The sequence below is a fragment of the Streptopelia decaocto genome (assembly GCF_964273445.1).
Source record: "Streptopelia decaocto genome assembly, chromosome: 2".
Classification (NCBI taxonomy): domain Eukaryota; kingdom Metazoa; phylum Chordata; class Aves; order Columbiformes; family Columbidae; genus Streptopelia; species Streptopelia decaocto.
Window position 1 is genome coordinate 28,424,980 of NC_138655.1, and position 19,977 is coordinate 28,444,956.

At 38.5% G+C, this 19,977-nt stretch overlaps 3 protein-coding genes across 8 annotated transcripts in view; 1 reads left to right on the forward strand and 2 right to left on the reverse strand.

Moving 5' to 3' along the window:
- Nucleotides 1-1,416, reverse strand: part of CPNE3 (copine 3) — a 29,706-nt gene extending 28,290 nt beyond the window's left edge. The window contains exons 1-2 of one of the 4 annotated variants that reach the window (XM_082045007.1): nucleotides 1,295-1,333; nucleotides 479-547 (exon numbers count right to left, since the gene is read on the reverse strand). The gene's annotated coding sequence lies outside the window, so the exon portion shown is untranslated. Of the gene's footprint in view, nucleotides 1-478; nucleotides 548-821; nucleotides 1,141-1,279 lie in introns of those variants that run through there. The other 3 variants (XM_082045005.1, XM_082045008.1, XM_082045006.1) reach the window with 3 other exon arrangements.
- Nucleotides 1,417-1,573: 157 nt separating this feature from the next.
- On the forward strand, nucleotides 1,574-17,477 carry RMDN1 (regulator of microtubule dynamics 1). Of its 2 annotated transcripts, none has more exons than XM_082045009.1 (10): nucleotides 1,574-1,784; nucleotides 2,255-2,366; nucleotides 5,081-5,168; nucleotides 6,908-7,067; nucleotides 7,750-7,839; nucleotides 8,474-8,529; nucleotides 10,594-10,681; nucleotides 12,422-12,452; nucleotides 14,335-14,468; nucleotides 16,495-17,477. In XM_082045009.1, exons 1-10 carry the CDS (start codon nucleotides 1,641-1,643, stop codon nucleotides 16,531-16,533), a joined length of 942 nt encoding a protein of 313 aa, XP_081901135.1. In that variant the 5' UTR covers nucleotides 1,574-1,640; the 3' UTR covers nucleotides 16,534-17,477. The 2 variants fall into 2 exon arrangements, with proteins under 2 accessions (XP_081901135.1, XP_081901136.1); XM_082045010.1 differs by having other exon boundaries at nucleotides 14,338-14,468.
- A 1,315-nt stretch (nucleotides 17,478-18,792) lies between these two features.
- The window catches only part of WWP1 (WW domain containing E3 ubiquitin protein ligase 1), a 58,082-nt gene continuing 56,897 nt past the window's right edge, over nucleotides 18,793-19,977 (reverse strand). For both annotated transcript variants that reach the window (XM_082045004.1, XM_082045003.1), the window contains exon 24: nucleotides 18,793-19,622. In XM_082045004.1, coding sequence (XP_081901130.1) covers nucleotides 19,523-19,622 — 100 coding nt within the window. In that variant the 3' untranslated portion in view covers nucleotides 18,793-19,522. The remainder of the gene's footprint in view (nucleotides 19,623-19,977) is intronic.

A 19,977-nucleotide genomic window follows, 5' to 3' on the forward strand; every position in this document is an offset into this window, starting at 1 on the left:
TTAACACAAACATACTTGTTGGGAAAACACTGCATTCTCCCTAACACCATAATGAAAGAAAAAAAAAACACAAAAAACAAACCAAAAAACAACAAAACACAAAAACCTTCCCAAACAAAACAAACAAAAAAAACCAAATACCAAACAAACAAAAAATACAAACCCAAAACCAAACGAAAACCCCAACTCTGTCTGGTTTCCCTTGCCCCTCTACACATCTTTCTTGCTTACTTTTTTTTTTTTCTTCTAATGCTTGCTGGTGTTCTTCATACCCTTGAAACATCTTACATCTGTGATTATATATATATATAAAGTTAACATCTAAAGCTTCAACTGAAAACAAAAAAGTATCTGGGATTAAGTTTGACTCTAATTACTTTCAGTAAACAAACTTTTTTTCTTTTTACCACCACAGAAATATCTTTTGAACTTTCAGGAAAACAAATATAAGTTTTGGAGGCGGTGCGGTGCATATTACCTTGAGGATACTTAATGCACTTTGAAGATATGAGCATGGAAGCAAAAGTGAAGAGCCTTCATTTTTTTCCTAGTGGAAGAGTAAATTATGACAACACGCATACCAGTCAAGGTTTGTTTTACACATATCATGAAACCGTAAAGAAAGAAAATACAACAACCCACTCTAACAGCAGCTCAGGAAGAACAGTGTATGTTTTTTTAAGGAATGATGATGACATCTGACAGCTTCCTTTCTGAAGGGTGAGGGCACTTTTCAGAGACGCGTTACACCACCGCAAAGACCGGCACCCAGGATTTAAACGTTCCGGGTACAGCCTTTTAACTTCACCGAGTTTCGCTACCTGAGGGACCGCGAACCAGCCGACCGATTCCTGGAGCTCTGCACAAGTTCGTGTCCGGTTCCCGGCAGAGCGCGGCCTGTCCCGGGCGCTGGAGCGGCCCGGCCACCCGAAGGGACATTTCACAAGAGGAGGCGGTTGGGGCAGCCGCGAACCGTCGCCCGCAGCGGGGAGGGGCGGCCCCGGCCCGGCCCTGCCTCCCACCCCACACGGTTCTCACTGTACGAGGCGGCAGCCAGAGGAACGAGGCGCGGGAGACATGAACTCCTTCTCCCCGAGCCAGAGGGGGAAGCGAACCCCGCGGCAAACGGGTTGGCAAACGCCCTGCACGGGGGGAGGACTCGTCCCTGAGGTACGGAAAGGAGATGGGCCCCCGAGCGCTCTGTTCTGCCCCGCCCGCAGACAACGCCCCGTCCCATCCCGCACAGCTGCACGCTGCAGCCCGCAGCCAGACCCCGCACCTCAGCTCTCCTCACCTGCCGGGCCGGGCACAGCGCAGCTGCGACCCTGGCCCCGCGGCGGCCACGCCCACACTGACCGGGCACGCCCCGCCCGGGACGGCCGCGAGCGAGGCGCGCATGCGCAGACTGCCCGCCTCGCTCACTTCCCCACCCGCACTGGGCTGGCGGCCTCGCCAGGGCCGAGGCGTGGCCGCGGTACCGGGGTCACGCCACGGCTGGGGCCCGGGGCGGCAGCGGGCCAGCGAGCGGAACGGGCGGTTGTTGCTCTGGTTTCCACCCTCCGCCCGGGTAGAGCTGAGGGACGGACCGGTTCCTCCGCTGGGGAGGGCGGTGCCGGTGCTCGGTAGAGGTGGCTGCTGTCATGGCGGCGCTGGTGTTGGCGCGACCGTTCCGCCGCGGCCCCGCCTGCCTGGGGAGGCTGCTCCGGCGGGAGGCGGGAGGCGCGACTTGCGGCCCGTGGGGCCGGGGGCGGCTCGGAGCCCGGCGCGGGGCCGGCGGGAGCGAGGTAGCCGGGCTGCCGCTCTGAGGGGCCGGGGGCGCGGCCGCTGCCAGGGGCTTCTCACGGTCGCGTACTCGCCGCTCACCTGCCCGGGGCCGCCCGGCGGGCGCTGAGGGAGGCGGTGGAGGGAGCAGCTGTGGAGACTCCGGCGCTGCCGGACTTAGCGAAGGGCCGGTTTCTTTTGGCAAAAGTTGGCATCCCTGTGCTCGTTTGGAAAGGGCGAGTTTGCATTTTGTTTCCTTCTTACCTTTTGTTTGCTCCATAATTATGGTTTATTTTCAGGCTAGTGCTGTGTTTGTATTTTAAAGCACAATTACGAGCCTCTGTTGAAAAAAAAAATACCCTCCTGATGGCATAGTGTTTTAACTTTTAAAAGCCTTTGTTCGAAACCTGAAATAAAACTGTTAGTAACAAGAGAAACTTTTTTAATTCAGTGTGATGATGTTTATTAATACATGTCTTCTGATCCCATGCAGGTGCTTAGAAAAAGCCTTCAAAGGGGGATTGTGCTCTCAGCAGGGTCCTTTTTAGTTTATGAAGCTCACAAGCTGATTTCTGGCTTTGCTGAGGTTCATGCAAGCTTCAAAGGTAATGATTTCAAATTTTGCAGTACGTAGGTTATTTTAATGGGAAAATTTTTAGTGGCAGAATGATTTAGGAAAGTAGTGTAATGCTTTTCATTCTTTCCATCATGACTGCATGCAGTGTGCTTCCTTGGCAGGATGCTTTTGAATTGCTTCAGGGTAGCCTTGTAGCAGTTTAACAAGTGCTGTCTTTCAAGCGTGACTGAAAGCAGATCTAGTAGCTCATCCTGTGTAGGTTACAACAAGGTCTGTGATATCCAACTTGGTCCTTAAGCTTTAAATAACTCTTTCTGAGAAAGACGTGGCTCAGTTAGGGATTCAGACCAAACCTTAATCATTTTCTAGAAATTGTAGTTCAGATTTTCAATATGAGCACAGTGCTGTTCCCTTTTAACCTAGTCGAACAGCTCTGAGACTGCATTTCGCTGAAAAAGGGGAAGAAAAGCCTTGCTTTACCTACCAGAAAAGAACAGAACAAGTGATAAACTATCATTTTCAAGATCAGAATAAAGGTAGTCTCACTACTGGAAGACATGCTCTGCAAGTGTTCCGATTGTGAGAGGAGCTGGAAGACTTAGAACTTGTTTGTCACACTGTAAATTAAGAGTTTTTGAGAGTAAGTCTAACTGAATGGAGAATGAGTCTAACTCAAATGTGTGCTTACTGTGTAAATTAGCTAGTAGTCACTTTAGATAACTTGTTTCTATGTGTCTCAGACAACATTTTAGATGTTTATGCTTGTAGAAATAAAACTTAGGACAATAGACTTTTGAATGGGTAAGGGGCTGTTTCATTTGCTGTAGTAGAAGAAGCTTCAGTGAATAAATTTAAGATAGCTATTCAGTACACAAATAAGAAAATTTCCCATAAATAACACTACTTAGTTGGCTCTGGTCTTTTTTAGTGCTCTCACTTGAATCTGGCATTTACAATGCCAAGAAAAGCAATGTTAGTGTGCTTTCTATGCAAGGCTAGTAGTAGAAATGGTGAAAATAAGAGTAAAAATGAAATACCTGAAAAATACTCTTAAAGACATAGAAGTCCAATAATTTACATAAAGCACCTGGTGGGAAATGTGTTTAGAAGTGTATGTTCTAAGCAGTTAGTCGTTAGATACACTAGTAGTGTTCAGGGAGTCTCAACAGGCAAACCTAACAGTTCACTGGAGAAATACTGGAAATGTACCATGAGGCTAATGTTGGACACTAAAATCCAAAGTCCACGTAGACCGTTATCTTATCTTATCTTTGCAATGGTTGGTGGAAGGCATTTAGAGATGGCAGGATTAAAAATTATCTAGAATGCTCTCCTGATATTCAGTGATTTATATTCTAAGATCTTTTTAAGTTGAAGAGAAGGCTTTTGTGTTTTTTTCTTCTGCAAGTAAAACTGTGCTGCTGTGAAACATGACTACCATATTCAGGAGATAACTTGAAAAAAGAAAGCTTCTAAGCACGATTTTTCCAAAGAGGGGGAGTAGAGCTTATATTTTGACTTAGAAGTTTGATCACAGACCCAGGAATAATACCAGAGAGACAACGAACATAGCTAAAAGTTCTGCAAGAAACTAGACAAGGCTTTTGATGTGTTTTTTATTTTATTTTCCAATCTTTTTTCATTTTTTTGTGTTTCAGTATTGGCAGAAGAGTAAACTCGGAGTTTGTTCTCCTCCTGTACAGTTCTGTACTTCAGTAGAATTACCCATCTGCTTCCTTTTGGATATTTTTCCTTCTAATTCAATCTGTTCTCATGTTTGAAGCCTTTATTGTTTGATATTTCTGTTTCTGGAATGCTGCTTTGTGTACTATATACATATTATATTTACTTATAAATTATCATATTCCACCAGTTGTGGAAATATTATACTCCGATATTTCTGTTGACAGCGTTTTAAGTGTTCTCTAGAAAAAGAATTTAAGTATCATAAGAACAGTGGGTACTTAGTTCATAAAGTGGTACCCTAGAAAGCCAACTCTGATTTTTTCAAAGTATTCTTGCTTTTAGTATCTTGAACACCTAAAGGTTTCAGTAGACGAACTGTATTTTTAGAGTTGTGTTTGTGAAAATCTTAAAGACGTCAAGCAGAAAACTTTTGAGCAGTGTTTTATTTGGCTTGTTGAGGAAGATAATGGGACCCACTCAATCTGCAGTCATATTCTGGCAAAACTATGGAACCATATTGAGAATGAGGAAATTATTATTATTATTATTATTATTATTATTATTATTATTATTATTATTATTATTGTTATTATTATATTTAAAATCTGTACATATAGTAATGAAAGTAATGAAGGGGCTTTGTTACCCTCAGATATCTACTGCAGTTGCTTTCCTAGTCATATTTTTCTTTCTTTTTTTTTTTTTTTTATTTTCTGTCATTTTCACTAAGAAGAAATCAAATTGCTTCTAGTAGTTTGCTGCATTGAGAAAGGCACTTTTGAATGTTAAATCCATGAAGCATCCAAAGCTCTGTTGCTAAAAGCTCTTTTGTAGTTCCACAAGAGAGGTGTGTATTCATCACTCTTTCTCTTCCTAGTAATTTGTTGTAAATGTAGCTTGTTCAGTCCTGCTGTGCATATAAATTGTTTGGAATGATGGAACTACATAATTTGTTTCAGCTAGGTTGTCTTGCTCTAAAATGTTTTGTTTGTGCTATAATGTTGTAATTACATGTAATTTGTTCTTTTGTTTCCACAATTTTAATTCCTTCTTAAGTGGAAGAAGTTATAGAGCAAGCAGACTACCTGTATGGGAGTGGAGAAACTGAAAAGCTGTATCGGTTGCTGGTTCAGCATAAAAATAGGTACTTGATTGCATTGAGACATTGCTGTGACTTCTGTGCTCTACTGTATCTATTTTTCAACTAATGTTCTCTTGGTGGTATGCTGCAAAACCTTGCTTTCATCGACTTGATTCTTTTTCCTCCTGATGGAAAAATGAATGAAGAAAGGACTGGTAGCTGTAGAAGGTGAGGGTTAACACTCATGGTTTTCGGTCCTGCAAAGGAGGGGTTTTTGCTTGTTTTGTTATTTTAAGAATCCTTTAAAATACAATGCAAAACCTCATCATGTGTTTACATATTACTAAAAGATCAAAGTATCTGTTTGAAAAATTTTTGAGAGTCAGTGTTTCATTTCTTTTTCCTTGCTGACCAGCTGTTCTTTCTGATTTCATGTGCCTGATGTTAGGATTTGAGTCTGAACAAAAAAAGCTCTTTACTTATGTAGTTCTGTCTTAACTACACAAAACATTATTGATAAGCAAAGTGGGACAAGCTGCTTAAGGAAAAAGCAGAAAATGCATTGCAAACTGAAGAGGCCATTGCTTTGAAGGAGACAAGGCATCTCACTCCTAGAACATTTCTAGAGGAAAAATAAACAGTTCTTTTCAGTAGTTTTCAGATTGTTTTAAGTTTTTTTGGTTTGTTTCCTGCCCCACCCCTCACCCCCTCATTCTTGCCAGGGGCACAAATATAATGCCCGGGAAGTTAAAATGAAGGTCTTAGCCTGTAAGAGATACCGTGTCATAAGCAAGGTGCTAACTTGCTACTAGGTCTATAACAATACTTATTATTCTGTGACAAGTTATGATTCCAGTAGCAGTAATTAATATTTTTGTGACTTGGCTGAAAAATGAGTCTGCTAGTTCTGTGTTGCTGTGTTAATTAGAGCAGAACTGCTGTGCTATGAGCAGTGACTCAGTTTTATTCCAGATAAGAAAACTGGCTTTTATTGATATATTAAGTTTAGCAATTACTTGTGTATGCTTTTAAATATTTTTGGTTTCTGGTAGTTTTGAGTTCAGTATTCCACTGGAGGGAGGAAAGGGAGGCTCAGACAGAACCTCTGAAAGACTTTTCAAATTTAAATTTAATATTAAACTCTCTAGTAAAATAGTAAGCCAAAATTAAAATGGTAATTAGGTAGAAGTCTAGTAAAGTGCAAGTAGTGTTTCAAAATAGTATGTTAACAAAATAATAAAACTTAAAATCTCTTATCTTTGGCTATAACGTACCACACACCATTTCATATAGTGATATAAATAACTATATAAATTTACAGCTTTATGTGGTGATGGTATTCCTATTCTATGTTTTTTCACTGTTGCTCTAGGAAGAATTTCATTATTTAGATACAATTATAGGGAAAAAGATCCATAATATTTTGAACATTCCTAGTAAACATTAATATCCAATCAGTGGAATGCTGGAAAAAGTACCATCTAGCTAGGAACGAAGTAGTTCTTGTTTTCTTTCTGGTGTGGTACTGTTCAGTTTTCTCAATATGCATCTTTTTTTGAGAAAACCAAGGCCTTTCCTTCAGATGCGTTTGCTTCACAGACCAGAATGGCAGAACTAAGGTATTGTCAGACAGTCTATAATGGAGGGATTTTATTTTTTGTTACCTTTGGGTTGTATAGAATGACACATATTTTGTTGTATTATTGCCCACCTGAGATAGGTATTGAAGGACTGGTTTAAGAACTTTGCTTGCTTTGTTTCCATTATTGCTTTAAAACATTTATGTTTCTGTTCGTAACTAGTGATGATGCAGAGTTGTTATGGCGGCTGGCGAGGGCATCACGAGATCTTGCTCAGCTTAGCAGCACTTCTGCGGAGCAGAGAAAACAACTGGCGTATGAAGCCCTTGAGTATACAAAAAAGGCACTTGAAAAGAATGAATCAAATTTTGCAGCACACAAGGTGAGCCAAGCAAAATAACTGAAATGCGTTCTCTGATTTCTGCCAGTAGAAACTGGAACAAATGTCCTTACACTGTTTTGGCAAACTTCAGCATAATTTCACTTTGCAGTTGAGAATGAGTGAGACTTCTAACTTCCGTGGAAGATCAGAGTTCAGACATTTGCAGCTAAATTTCCTGTATACAGGAAACAGAAACTGGTAAATGTGTGCAGGAATATGGAAAGAGGTGACTAATTAGATTGATTACAGCTGATGTAATCAGCTCATCCTTCTCTAATGTAGCCTAAAAAATGTCGTACGTGCCCCACATTTCGCATGCGGTTCTGTGCACAGTAGTAGCTCTATAGAGTTTCACTGCAAAAATGTCAGGCTCTGGCTTTGTTCTGTGCCTTTTTTTTTTTTTCTTTATGCTATTTCTCTCACAGGCAGAGAGGTAACAAAGTGCAGTCAGTTGTGTTGGTGTCGGGTAAGAAGAGGAGATCGAGTCCCTTATGCTTGCAGACGAACGTGTTTCTCTGGTGCAGCCTGAGCTGTTCATAACAAATGCTTCTTGCTTATTGTCATTTAATGGTGGTGGCAGTTGCGCTGGTTTTTGTTTTGTTTTTTTGTTTTTAATTACTGTAATTTAATAAAGCACTATAGTGCTTTATTAAATGTTTTCTTTTTGTTCTTTGAATTACAGTGGTATGGAATTTGCCTCAGTGATGTTGGAGATTTTGAAGGAATCAAGACTAAAATTGGAAATGCCTTTATTATCAAAGAGCACTTCGAGGTAGTGCATATGAAAGCATTAATGGGTCCAATGGGTAGAGTGTGTGAGAGTTGTGAACTATTTTTTTGCGAAAATTTCCAGGAGTATTTCTGTTCAAATTTCTTGGTGATACTTCATTTTTTTGGGTTATTGTAACAGTCCAGAATGCCCCAAAAACAAGGAGTACAAAGGGTCTCCTGCAGTAAACTAAACCCTTGAGAGAGCCTTGAAATAGCCAAGTGCTTTTGACACCTCTTAGGACTAGATGCAATATAACTGTGCTATTGAGAAATGAATGTGTGGCCACCCTTTAAACTGTGGATTGTATAGCAGTGAAGAACAAATACTGGAGAAGATAAAGGGCTACTGTTTTTATATCACCAGAAATTATATAAAAATGTGAACATGCCAAGTCCCACATGAAGCTCTTAATGACCTACTAAACAGAAGTACTTAAAAATCTGTCAGTGTCTTTAGTTTTTTGGAGGTGAGCCGATTCAGTTGTGCACTGAATAAATAATGTATCATCTTGAAAGTCTACGAACCATTGACCTGTTTAATGAACAATAGTATTACAGGCCTACTTTTTTAATGTATTTTAATCCAAATGTGGCTGAACAACTTATTACATCTTGTGTTTTTCCCCCCTCACTAGAGAGCTGTTGAACTGAATCCAAAAGATGCAACAACAATTCATCTTATCGGCATTTGGTAAGGTGTATTTCAAATAAAAGTTAGCGTGTAGTAAAGAAAAATGCCAGAATATAAAACATCTTACATGAATTGCAAAAATGCTTGGAATGAGTTGATGCAAGCGTGAAAACATATTGAACACGTGTAGGACGCCATGCCTTGAAAAAGTCTGGCTGGTAGTTCTTATGCAGTTCAGAAAGATGAAAAATAATTTTTCATTCAATTTATTTGTTTTACTGTATGGAACCATTAAAAGCTCATTTTGAAGACATGAGTATGTTTCCATAGCAGACATCAGAGATGTGAATAACTCATTTTGTTCTACTGACGTGAAGGGAGACAAAACACTGAATTTACATTGAATTTCAGAGATTGCTGCAACTCGGTGCAATCTATGTATTGTGCAAAGCTATCGAAAGAGATGTGTTCCTAAAATACTTCTATTATCATCTGTCATGATACTGTATTTTAAAAGTTACATTTAAGTAAAGGGAGCCTATAAATACTTATGCTGTAACAAAAATATCTGAAATAGAATTTACAGCTCAGTGAAATTGGTACTAAGAATTACTGTTACATAGCAGGTGAAGGGACTGGAAGTACAACTTTCCATACTAACCAGGGCATTCTGTGGCAGCGGGAGCGGCTGAAAGCAAGATCTTTTATGTGTTAGTGAGAGACTCCAGGCAGCATTTCTGGTTATTTGTCTGAAAGAGACCAAAGGTACTACATTGTTTTACAGAAAATCTCTACTGTCTGAGAGACTGAAAATAAATAAAGCCAATGTATTTGTAGCTTTAAAAAAAATACTAAAAACCACAGCCACTTTCTCTTTCATTTTTTTCCTGGATTCTTTTGAGTATCCGAATAAACTGCAATGTGCTGCTCCAGATTTTTTTTTACTAGTTTACAAATTTACTTCAGTTTTTCAGCATCCACTTGTGATTCCCACATGACCCAGCCATTGCAATAGTCTACATTTTTCAATAGAAGTGTATGCCACCAACTAAATGACCCTCAAAGTCACTTTTGAGATAGGAAGCCTGTTCGGGAAAGTGCTTAAGACATTGTTCCTAAGGAAAATAAGAAAAGATGACCAGAAATGTGAGATTATTACTGCATTTGGCATTATACTAGCCCCATATTGTATATTTAAATATACACATTATTGAATTTCAGAGTGTCTTCATCTGAAACTGGAATTTGTTATCAGCCAATTCTTGACTATTTTTCTCCTTTCTAGTCTATCCTGAACCTCTTTTATTGGCATTTCTGATACTGCACATCTGATGGCTAGATTTCAACTCAGCCTGGATATTCCATGCCCTGCCACCCATTTCCTCTGAACACTTCCATATTTTATGTATTTATTTTTCACCTCATCCCAAGTGTTCTGTTTTCCACGGTGAAGAATATTTTTCTACTCATTGTGGGAGGGTACTAAAATGAATAGTGTTTAAGGTTTACACCTGGAATGTTCTCCGTATTTGAAATATTTAACAAATGCTGAATCCTTTCAGCATCTCTAAGATTGGTGACTGATTACCTTTGTTATTCAGTAGATAAAAAACAGTGTAGAATGGCCTAGCCTAGAACATAGTAGTTTGATTCTTGGGTTTATTTTCATTCTTATAGATAAAAGAGTCTTTCAGGAATGTACTGCAGATCTGCTTTATATTAATAATTGAGAAAAACAAGGTAATTTTGAGGTAAGGCAATGACGTTACTCAGTTGTGCCCTGGTTTTGCAAATATATGAGAACAATATCAAATACACATGAGTTGTTAAAACTATTCAAGCTCAAAAGCTGTCTCTTCATTAAAAACTGCATTTTCTTTCCTATTATGTAATAGCAGCTCCCACTAAAAGACACATCAAAACTTCTTTAGCAGAGCTATGCAGCAACTTCAGACATCTTGGTGTTTTGCTGTACAGTTGTTAAGAACTTGCTTACGGAACTTGCATGTGGCTGGAGTTGTTGTGACTCTTGGACACAACAGTTATAGCATCCAAGATATGAGAATGTTACAGGGAAACGAGGAAAATGTGAAGGGTGTACACAAATGTTTCCTTTTGCTCCAGGTGTTACTCCTTTGCTGAAATGCCATGGTACCAAAGAAAAATAGCTGCAACACTATTTGCCACACCACCAACCTCCACATTTGAAGAGGTACAATATGAAAATGTTTCACAGATTATTATTCCCCCCACAAAGCTGTTGATAGCCTTCTGCTAATTTTCCTGACAAAGCTGACCTCTGCTTATGGATTAAACATGGACTTGGGAGTCCTTAACTTTATAAAATATATAAAAATATAATATATAAATATATAATATATAAATATATAAATATATATATATAATATATAAATATATAAAAATATAATATATAAAAATATATATAAATATATAATGGGGATGGAGGGACATCTAAAACAGTAAAGATTTTTTTTTTTTTTCAGCTATGGCACACACTGAATAGTGAAAATTATTTTGTGTAGTTTGTGCAACTGAAAAGAACAAGTTATATGTAATGTAGTTTGCATTTACTATTATGATCTATTGCAGATAACTGTGTGTACCAGTTCCAGTGCTGACAATTTATTTGGTGGTGTTTACCGTGTACTTATTTGATAAGATGATTAGAATTTTTCCCTTTATATTAAATGCAAAAAGTAACAGCTTGTTTTGTTCCTTACCACTAACAAATACCCTCTCATCCCCTGGTTACACATGATGTGGGTTTTTTCAGTTGAAAATGTTTGTTCATCTTAGCTATAAAAAAATCCCTGTTGTCATACACCCTGAAGCATACTGTTCAGATGTATTTCTTTTAGGGTGTCTAACGCAGCATCCATCTCATTTAAACACTTGTACGTATACAGACTCTTGAGAATTAAATTGGTAATAGGAAAGTTCGCTGCAGCTGTTATCTGCAGCTGTTATCACCTTTGTTTGTTTAGATCAACCAACAACTGGCCCACTATGTTTTGTCCTTTAAGGTGGTGGGGGCAGGAGTCACTAGCAAGTAATTACACAAGGCTGCTTGCTGTGACAGAAAGCGGTTTAAGCTCCGATTGAAAAAGAAATAAAACTTTCTAATGGAATGTCAAGTTTTTAAGTCTTGCTGACAATCACCCCTGAAAGAATACAAAGGGTCAGACACAATTTCAAATACTGCAGAATCCTGCCAGTCCCAGCGTTGAGTTCTGCAATGCTTAAACTGGCTGAAGAAGCAAACGTGTCCCAGAACCTGTAGTTGAGCCATACTGATAAGACTTCTGCAGTTTCAGTACAAAATCTCTTTTGTAGATACACCCACACTTTTAAGTTCTTTGGCAATAGCTTCCTTCCCAGTAGTAACATCAGGAAGAGGTAGAAATGGACTGAAATTTCTGATGTTCAGGATGGAAAAGTACTTGAGAAGTGTGTGTGGATTTTGGAAAGGTTTATCCTCAAGTAGGAGGATACCAGCTGGTGCTCTGTGGGAATCAGTTCTCCCTGAAGTATTTGTCCACCTAAATAATAAGATTCGTTTCATCCATTAAATTTATACATGAGAACTGGATGGAGGGAACTGTAGATATGCTGGAAAGTAGAAACAAAATTCAAAATGGTCTTGACCTTTTAAAGACTAGAAAAAACATGATCCAATTTGGCAAATACGACATGCTGTACTTACGGAGAAGGTGGCAGGGGAATAGTTGAATAAGTACTAGTTCTGTTGAGAAGATGTCAAATCTGATTGTACATTGAATAAGACCCATTAGTAGCATGCTGAATTAATAAAAGAAAGATCATGGACGGGAAGTCCTTCTTCAGCTCGGTTAAGCGTGTACATAAGGCTTTAGTTTGGCTACTGTGTTCAGTTTATTCTTCATTTTAAAGAAGACAACTTTATATTTTGCAGGCTCTGCGTTACTTCCATATGGCAGAGGAAGGTAATACTTTTTTTGACTGATGACTTGCAATAAACCTCTAGCTTTTAGTATTCTTGTAACAGCAGATAATCTGCTGATGAACATATCAGCCTTTTGTGCTAGTCAACACAATAGACTGTTAAACTGGAATGTTTCATCGCTATCATCACTTAGAGTGTATTGCAAGTCTTTTTTCAGAATAAGCGTTAAAGTGAAATTCGTACCTTTATTAGTACAAAGTACTCTTCCCCAAGGCATTTGACTGGTATGCAGTGGAGGAAGCAAGCAAAAAAGGGAATTTTATATCACTTTTTCTAAATTTTCTTAAAGTTCAAAAGTCCTCTGTATTCTAAATAGAAGAACAGAGAAAGCACACTTTTTATTATTCCAGAAGGTATTTGGATCAGAGTGCCCATCTAACTGGCAGTAAAACTGTCCACATATAAAAGAAATTATGGATCTTTTATTTGTCCCAGAGGGAAGCTATAAGCAAAACTGACTAGCCGGAAGATAAAGGAAGACAAAGGAAGAGAGTGTTCTGTGAAAGATATGTATATAGTTGTATTGTTGGAGTTTAAAGGAAGAGTTCATTGTGTATCTTCCCCTGGGTGTCAGTGCAATTGCAGCCAGGGTGGTCTTAATCTTAAAATTTGCCTCCAGAATACCTCCATATATTTACCTATATTTAACATAACTTTCTTTTACTGGTTTTCTTGACTGATGTTAGTGGTGCACACTCTGTATCCTTTTGCACAGCTGTGAACTTTGCTTGCTGGCATCTGCTGCACCTCAAATCCTGTATTCAGGTTTGGGCCTCTCACTACAAGAAAGACACTGAAGGACTAGAGAGAGTTCAGAGAAGGGCAATGAAGCTGGTGAGGGGTCTGGAGCACAAGTCTGATGAGGAGCAGTTGAGGGAACTGGGGCTGTTTAGCCTGGCGAAAAGGAGGCTGAGGGGAGACCTTATTGCTGTCTACAGCTACCTGAAAGGAGGTTGTAGCATGGAGGGTGTTCTGAAAGTATCATTATAGTTCATATTTGTATATCTACTTTCTTTGTACATATAATGTTAACTCCATTTTTAATAGAGTAGTATGCCAATCTTGGGCATAGTTGGAGCTTTTTATTGAAGCTATTGAATACCCTGGAGTACAGCAGGTAGTCGGTCCACCTGCTAAAAGATGAGACAGGAGCAGGCAGTACTGCTGCTGTCAGCCTCTGTTATAGTTACCAGCTACACTCTTAACCAGGAATTTACGTATCTTTGCATACTTTTTTAATTATCACACAAGAAGTACAAAATTGGATTACCAGCATTTTGAATCCTGCCATTAGATCCAGCAGCAGAGAAAGCTTGTGGTATAAGTGAGAACAGTGGGCAGCACTAGTCTTCAATACTGTTTGATAGCCAAAGCAAACTTTATAAAAGCAACTCTTAAATCTCTCCTTAAAAATTAAGTGAAATGTGGGTACCAGTGGTTTTAAGTTTTCTTCCTGTGTAGCAAAAGCTAAGCTACTGTCTGTGTGTGCATGGTGAGAAGCTAGGAAACATGCACGTTATTTCTTTGCCAATACTCACTAAGCTGGTTGCATTGCCTGTTGCACCTACAGGGCCTAGAAAAGCACAGAATTTGAAAAGCAAAGCTGTTACACATTAAGCTCACTACTTGGCTCTTTGTGAGGAATCTAGTTTCATTTAATATATTAACAAGCTGCTAGCTAATGTAACTGTCTATGAGACCAAAATCTAGGAAGTGTAAGTTTTACATTGGCTTCTTTCTGATCCAAAGCAAAAATAGTATTAATCTTTTCTGAAATAAGTTTTTAAGCTGTGACACTGTATCATGGTTTTAATAGTATGCTGTTCATTATCATTCAAAGCTTTTCTCCTGTCTCCATACAGCAGACCCAAATTTCTACAGCAAAAATTTGCTCTATTTGGGGAAGACATACTTGAAGTTAAACAATAAAAAGTTGGCACTTTTGTGGTTAAGTAAAGCGAAGGATTATCCAGCACATACAGAAGAGGACAAACAGGTAGGGAGTTAAGAACTGTAACAGTACAATTATATACTGTAACTAACACGTGTGACATCATGGCAGTGGAATATTTTATGAAGTTATCTGACAATAAATAGTTCAGCACTTGTACTCCAGGATCACAGCCAGATGCCAAAAAATTCTAGTATGTTGTAACCACCTCTGAACACAATAGGTGGAAATATTTTGTTAATAGAGAATTGTTCTTTCTTCTTTGTGATGTTTTTTGTAGCCCTAACAACAACCCAGCAGTGTGGTGTTCAAGTTAAGGCAGGCACCTGAGCTAACTTATGTCAGTGTGAGCACAGGTTCACTTTTCATACACCTAAAACTGGAAAGGTACAAATATTCTATTGGAAGAGCTAAAAACTACATGAACAAGAGGAAGAAAAAAGCATGGATGTATCAAAAACTTGCTAGATTGCAGTCTTGCAGACATTGCAGCCCTTCCAGGCCCCGAGGGAGAAATGCAGATGATCTGAATTCAGACAAATGGAAGTAATGTACCTTTGACAGCAAATCTCTATTGCTAGCTGACACGAGGCACTTAATGACCCTTTTGAACTGCTCACAGGGGTGCTGGTTTGGCTGGGTAGGCATCTCCTTACTACTTAAACACATAGAGAGTACGTCCAGGACTGTAATCCATTAGACTTGTTCAGACCTAATGCTGTATTCAGTATAAACCACAGCAGGTGTAGTTATCTGTCATAAGTAATCCTGTTGACATCAGGACTAGCAAAGCCTGATTTCCAGTTGAGTTTTCTTATGTTTGATTGACCTCTGATTCACTTAGCATTAAGCTGCAGTGTGAGATCATGCTTTAACTGTTACAGAAAAAAAACAAACGTGTTGTGACATTCTGAGTGTCCTAATTGTAAGAAACACTTTGATACCAAAGATTTCGCATTTCACACCTCAGCAAAAACACTACTCAGGGTTTCCTCTGTAGATGCTCTAGTAATGCTCAAACGGTTTCTCCCAAAAGCGAGCTGCTTCAGTAACATCTTTCAGTAGAACTATGAGTAAGTGTTCTGTTCCTCCAGTGCTTTGCAAAATGTATAGGAATGTAATAGCCTAAAGGAGTGCTGGTTGCAGGAATGGATGTGAATGGTCAGTTCTTCTTACAGAGGTTAAACCAGTGATCACAAAGCTTGTCGTTCTTTAGAAACCGCATAAAAGGCCTTGGGAGTGATTTTTTTTTTTTTTATATGCAGTAGCCAAGTTGTTAAACTGCTTATCTGCTGCAGCAGTGCTCCTGGTACAAACATCTGTTTCCTTGTGTACTAGAGGAGTCCAGAGCTGCTCACCTGAGAGAGGTGGAATTTTCTCTGTTCCCTCGGTGAATGTGTAAAATGCAACATTCATTGGGAACTAGGCTGGATAGTCCAGTAAGAAGGAAACTGGCCTGTGGAAAGAAATTGGAATTCTTGTCTCTGCCTTGGCAGAGGTAGGCATAAGTAGGGTTTCTAAACATTTTTTACCTCTGAATATCTGCAGTATCTGGCTTACATTGTCTGCACTGCTTGCTCTCTCAGGGCCACAAGTTTGTTGCTTGGGGTTTGTTTGTTTTTTCAATATAGATGTTAGAGGCCATATTTGAATTTTATTAGACTTTAGCCAGAAATTTCTCAACAAACAAAGTCTCAGAAACAGTCTTCTCACACTTCCTTAGCCACGCCCAGCATTTTGAAAACCCTTGGTTGGCTGGTTATGGTCAGATGTAGGACAACTGACTACATGCTGCTATTGGACTACAGCAAATGAAAAGCTTATCTGCATTCAACCCAAATAAACCTACTGTATGTAGTAAGTGATTCACACTGAAAGCACCGGTTGAAGGGGTTTTATTTCCATTCATGTTTCATGTGTTGAAAATCTTGAACTACAGGAAGAAAACTTACTGCTCTTTGGAGGGTTCTGAATTTACAGAACTGTGAAACATTTGGGTGCTTTCATAGTAAGTTCTGCTAGAAGTGCCTGTAACTACCTGTCACTGTTTTATTATATTCATTTCTTTCAGGTACAGAAAGAAGCTTTGGAGTTGCTTAATTCTATATAACAAGAAACAAGAAAATGGGAATTCAGTGCCTCAGGTTTGAGCAGCATAGGAAGAAGACCCCAAATACTACTTTGGTTTATGGAAGCTGTTAATAAAAGTACAGCCTAAACTTGCTGTCTCCATCATGTTTCAATTAAACTGTCAGTTGGAAGATATGTTTCATCATGTGATCCTGTCTGTTGATTTACATGGGAATAAAGAGCTTCATGGACCTATAGGAGGAGGTGAAGAAGGGCATAAATTGCTCAGTCAAACCAGACCTATGCCAAGTTAGTAGTAAAAATCCACAGCCAAGATACAATCTAGAGCTTTCATTCTAGCCTCAGACCACAAACTAGTTAAAAGATGCTTTTTTCCCACTGCGGTGAAGTAATTATTTTTCTATTGGTAAATCATCAAAATGAAGAGTTTGATATGTCAAAAGTCCAAGGGTGGATGACATGTAGTGTTCCAGAGACGTTCGTCGAGTTTTCTGCATTCATACACTACAGAAACATTTGCCACATGCAAAACTGCTTCTAGTAGCCCTTGTGGCAGAGGCATCTTCTGTGCCTTTTCAAGCTGCAGAAAACAGCACTTGCAAGAAAGCCTATCCAGGTACCAAGAGAAGACTGTTCAGTGTTTAGAGAACATGAGTTGCTTCCAGTAACAAACAGAAACCATGAACCATGGGTAGTGTTATCTCACCAGCTCCCTCTGATCCCCAGCCCTTGCTGTCTTCCTCCCCCGCGTCCAAGTACAGCTGGAGTGCAAACGGGGAAAGAAAAGATAACAATGCAGTTAGTACTGAAATTCACAGTACACACACCTCCCCCAAAGGAAACAAATTGTTGTGTTGGGTTTTTTTCTCAGGTTGTATTTTTTTTAAGGACAAACTATTGAAGTTAGGAAACACCTAAAATTAGGAAAACAATAAAGCAAGTACATTCTTGTGCTGTCTTTTTTATTATTGTTTTGTTCACTTACTCACAGATTCACAAAATTCAGCAGCTGGTAGTGGGTCACCAAGTCATTCATTAGTGCAAATTCATGAAGTTTATGACATTTAGCCCTCTTAATTGTCTTTTAGGAAAGCCACATGCGCTTCTGTTGCCCAGCCTTTCCACATTTGGTTTTGTGGTTTTTATTTTTTTTTTTAAAGCTTTCTCCATTCTAACCAGCATAAGTCAGAATTTAAGTGGGTTTGCACTTGAAATTAATTTAATGCCATATTTATGAAAATGGTTTTGCAGAAGGTATTTGGTGTAGTACGAAAAGCCCTCGAAGTGGGGGAAGTTTTTGAAACTCTTCCAGAAAGTTCCTGTAAGATCACAATCTCTTGGGCCCAGAGCATTACGGGTGTTGCCAACGTTCCGTACAGGTTCACAGCTCCACATAAGCTGTGCATATTGAATACAAACCCTCAGAAGAATCCAGTATGTAGAAAAATAAAATTTTGGTAGAATTCAGTTGCTGTATTGGAAAGATACATGAACAGATATAGCTATTTTTTCTGCATCTACACTTTTAACAGTGCAATATGATATGTTACAGAAGTGTTTTTAATCACATTGTAAGAAATCATTTTTATGTGTGTACAAAATTCTGTATAAGTTAAATGTAATGAAATTCACAGTTACTATTTAAAGCATAATACAAATGGTAACTTTAAACATGTTTTTACTGTATAATAAGGAAGGACGGTTTGCTAAAAGTAGCATTTAATATTCACATGAATAAGGTATTAAATTTTATGGTGTGGTTTTTTTTAAACACGTATTTGCAGTTCAGCAAATGCCCTCAATGCCAATAAAACTAATTTTTAAATGGCTTTATATTATTGTGCACTTAGGACAAACTTGACCTACATAAATGAATGACAGGTTTTAGACATACTTAATTCAGGTACATCTGAATTTCTGTAAGAATTTAAGAGGAATGAGAGTATTTAATACTTAAGAATATATCTGTGCAAAGCTTATGTAACTTTCACTTTATTTGGGTTTACTAGATCAAATAACTGCTGAGCATGAACAAAGAAAGCAGCAAAGTTCACATTACCTTTTGTATACCCTTATATCTCAGTTTACATTAATATACTCTGCAAAAGGACATCATGGATTGAAAGGGGGAAGAAAAAACAAAGAAAAGAAACCTGTAAGACACCAGACCAAGAAGAGAATGTGTAATAGTTTCTCTTTTATTATTATTTTCTCTTTTAAGATTACCTAACATCCTCGTGGTAATAACCCAAGGTAATATGTAAACAAATTTCAATGCTGCTCAAATGAATTAAAATATTCTGTTCAGCTCCTACAATAAGTCAGAACAGTGGCACCAATTTCTTTCAACATTAAATCACATTCATCTTATTGTACATGACTTGTGCAAGTAGTAAAGGCTTTATTCATGACCTTGGCTACATCAGTAGAGAGGGATATATCAGCTATTTACGTATTTAAAAAAATTAAACTGACAGAACAATATATTCTGTCGTCTCAAATACCAGCAGCATCTTTCTACATATTTAGGATACGTTTGGCCTAAGCCTTTAACACCTTTTAGAACAGCCATGCAATAAAACAAACTTGGAGATGTTTCTTCAGAGAGAACACAGAGCAGTTTAAACATTTTTTCTGAATAGTAAAGCCAAGATAAAGCAAATCCAGGCCCTTTTAAATGGCTGCAACTTTTCATACACTTAAAGCTCTATAAAACTAGAGCCTATTAGTATATATATTTATATTTTTAATATATATTTTAAATAAGTCTCTTGTCTGCTTTCAAAATTTATGAGGGGTTTTTCTGGTCTTTTGTAAGGGCAATAAATAAAAGTAGAAAAGGCTGAACTGTTTTGCATATCTTTGTGGAAGAACGGAGAACAATTATACTTTTAGAGTTCCAGAAAGATCACTGTACAGAACAAAAAGCTTATATACAATTAAGTGTGCAATTTTAGTTGGCTGGGCCTTTTGTTACGCAAGATCTCCTTTTTGACTAGAAGCCACTTCTACTCTTGACCAAATCCCTCTGTTTCTTCAATGGCAAAGAGCAGCTTCTCTTTTAGTTGCTCGTAGCTTTTATATGGTGGCAAATCCAAACGATTGAAACTGAGCAGAAAAAAAAAAAAAGTTAGGTTTATGTCTAAATTGCACGTAAAACGCTACAGAACTCAACTGCCATAATAGAAGTTAAAAAACTTGTGATCAAACAATTAGAAACAAAGAGCAATCAGTGCATCTCACTGTCTTGACATTTCTATGAGCAGTAAGAACGGGCAAAACTTGAGAGGAATACGTTAAGAAACAAAAGACTTATCACATCAGATAAAAAACAGAACCTCTGAAGACTAAAGACAGCCCAAGATAAAGAGAACTATAATAGTCAGAAAAGGAGATGTTCACCATAAAGTTTAATGTCATCCCAGCTTGATCCATCTCTAAATTCTAGCAAGAGCATGAAAAA

What these genes read in the sequence shown, in the direction of transcription:
- RMDN1 (XM_082045009.1), top strand. Translation starts at nt 1,641, where the DNA reads ATGGCGGCGCTGGTGTTGGCGCGACCGTTCCGCCGCGGCCCCGCCTGC. An exon ending in GCGGGGCCGGCGGGAGCGAG is followed by an intron (nt 1,785 to 2,254) that starts GTAGCCGGGCTG and finishes GATCCCATGCAG; the next exon opens with GTGCTTAGAAAAAGCCTTCA. An exon ending in GGTTCATGCAAGCTTCAAAG is followed by an intron (nt 2,367 to 5,080) that starts GTAATGATTTCA and finishes TTCCTTCTTAAG; the next exon opens with TGGAAGAAGTTATAGAGCAA.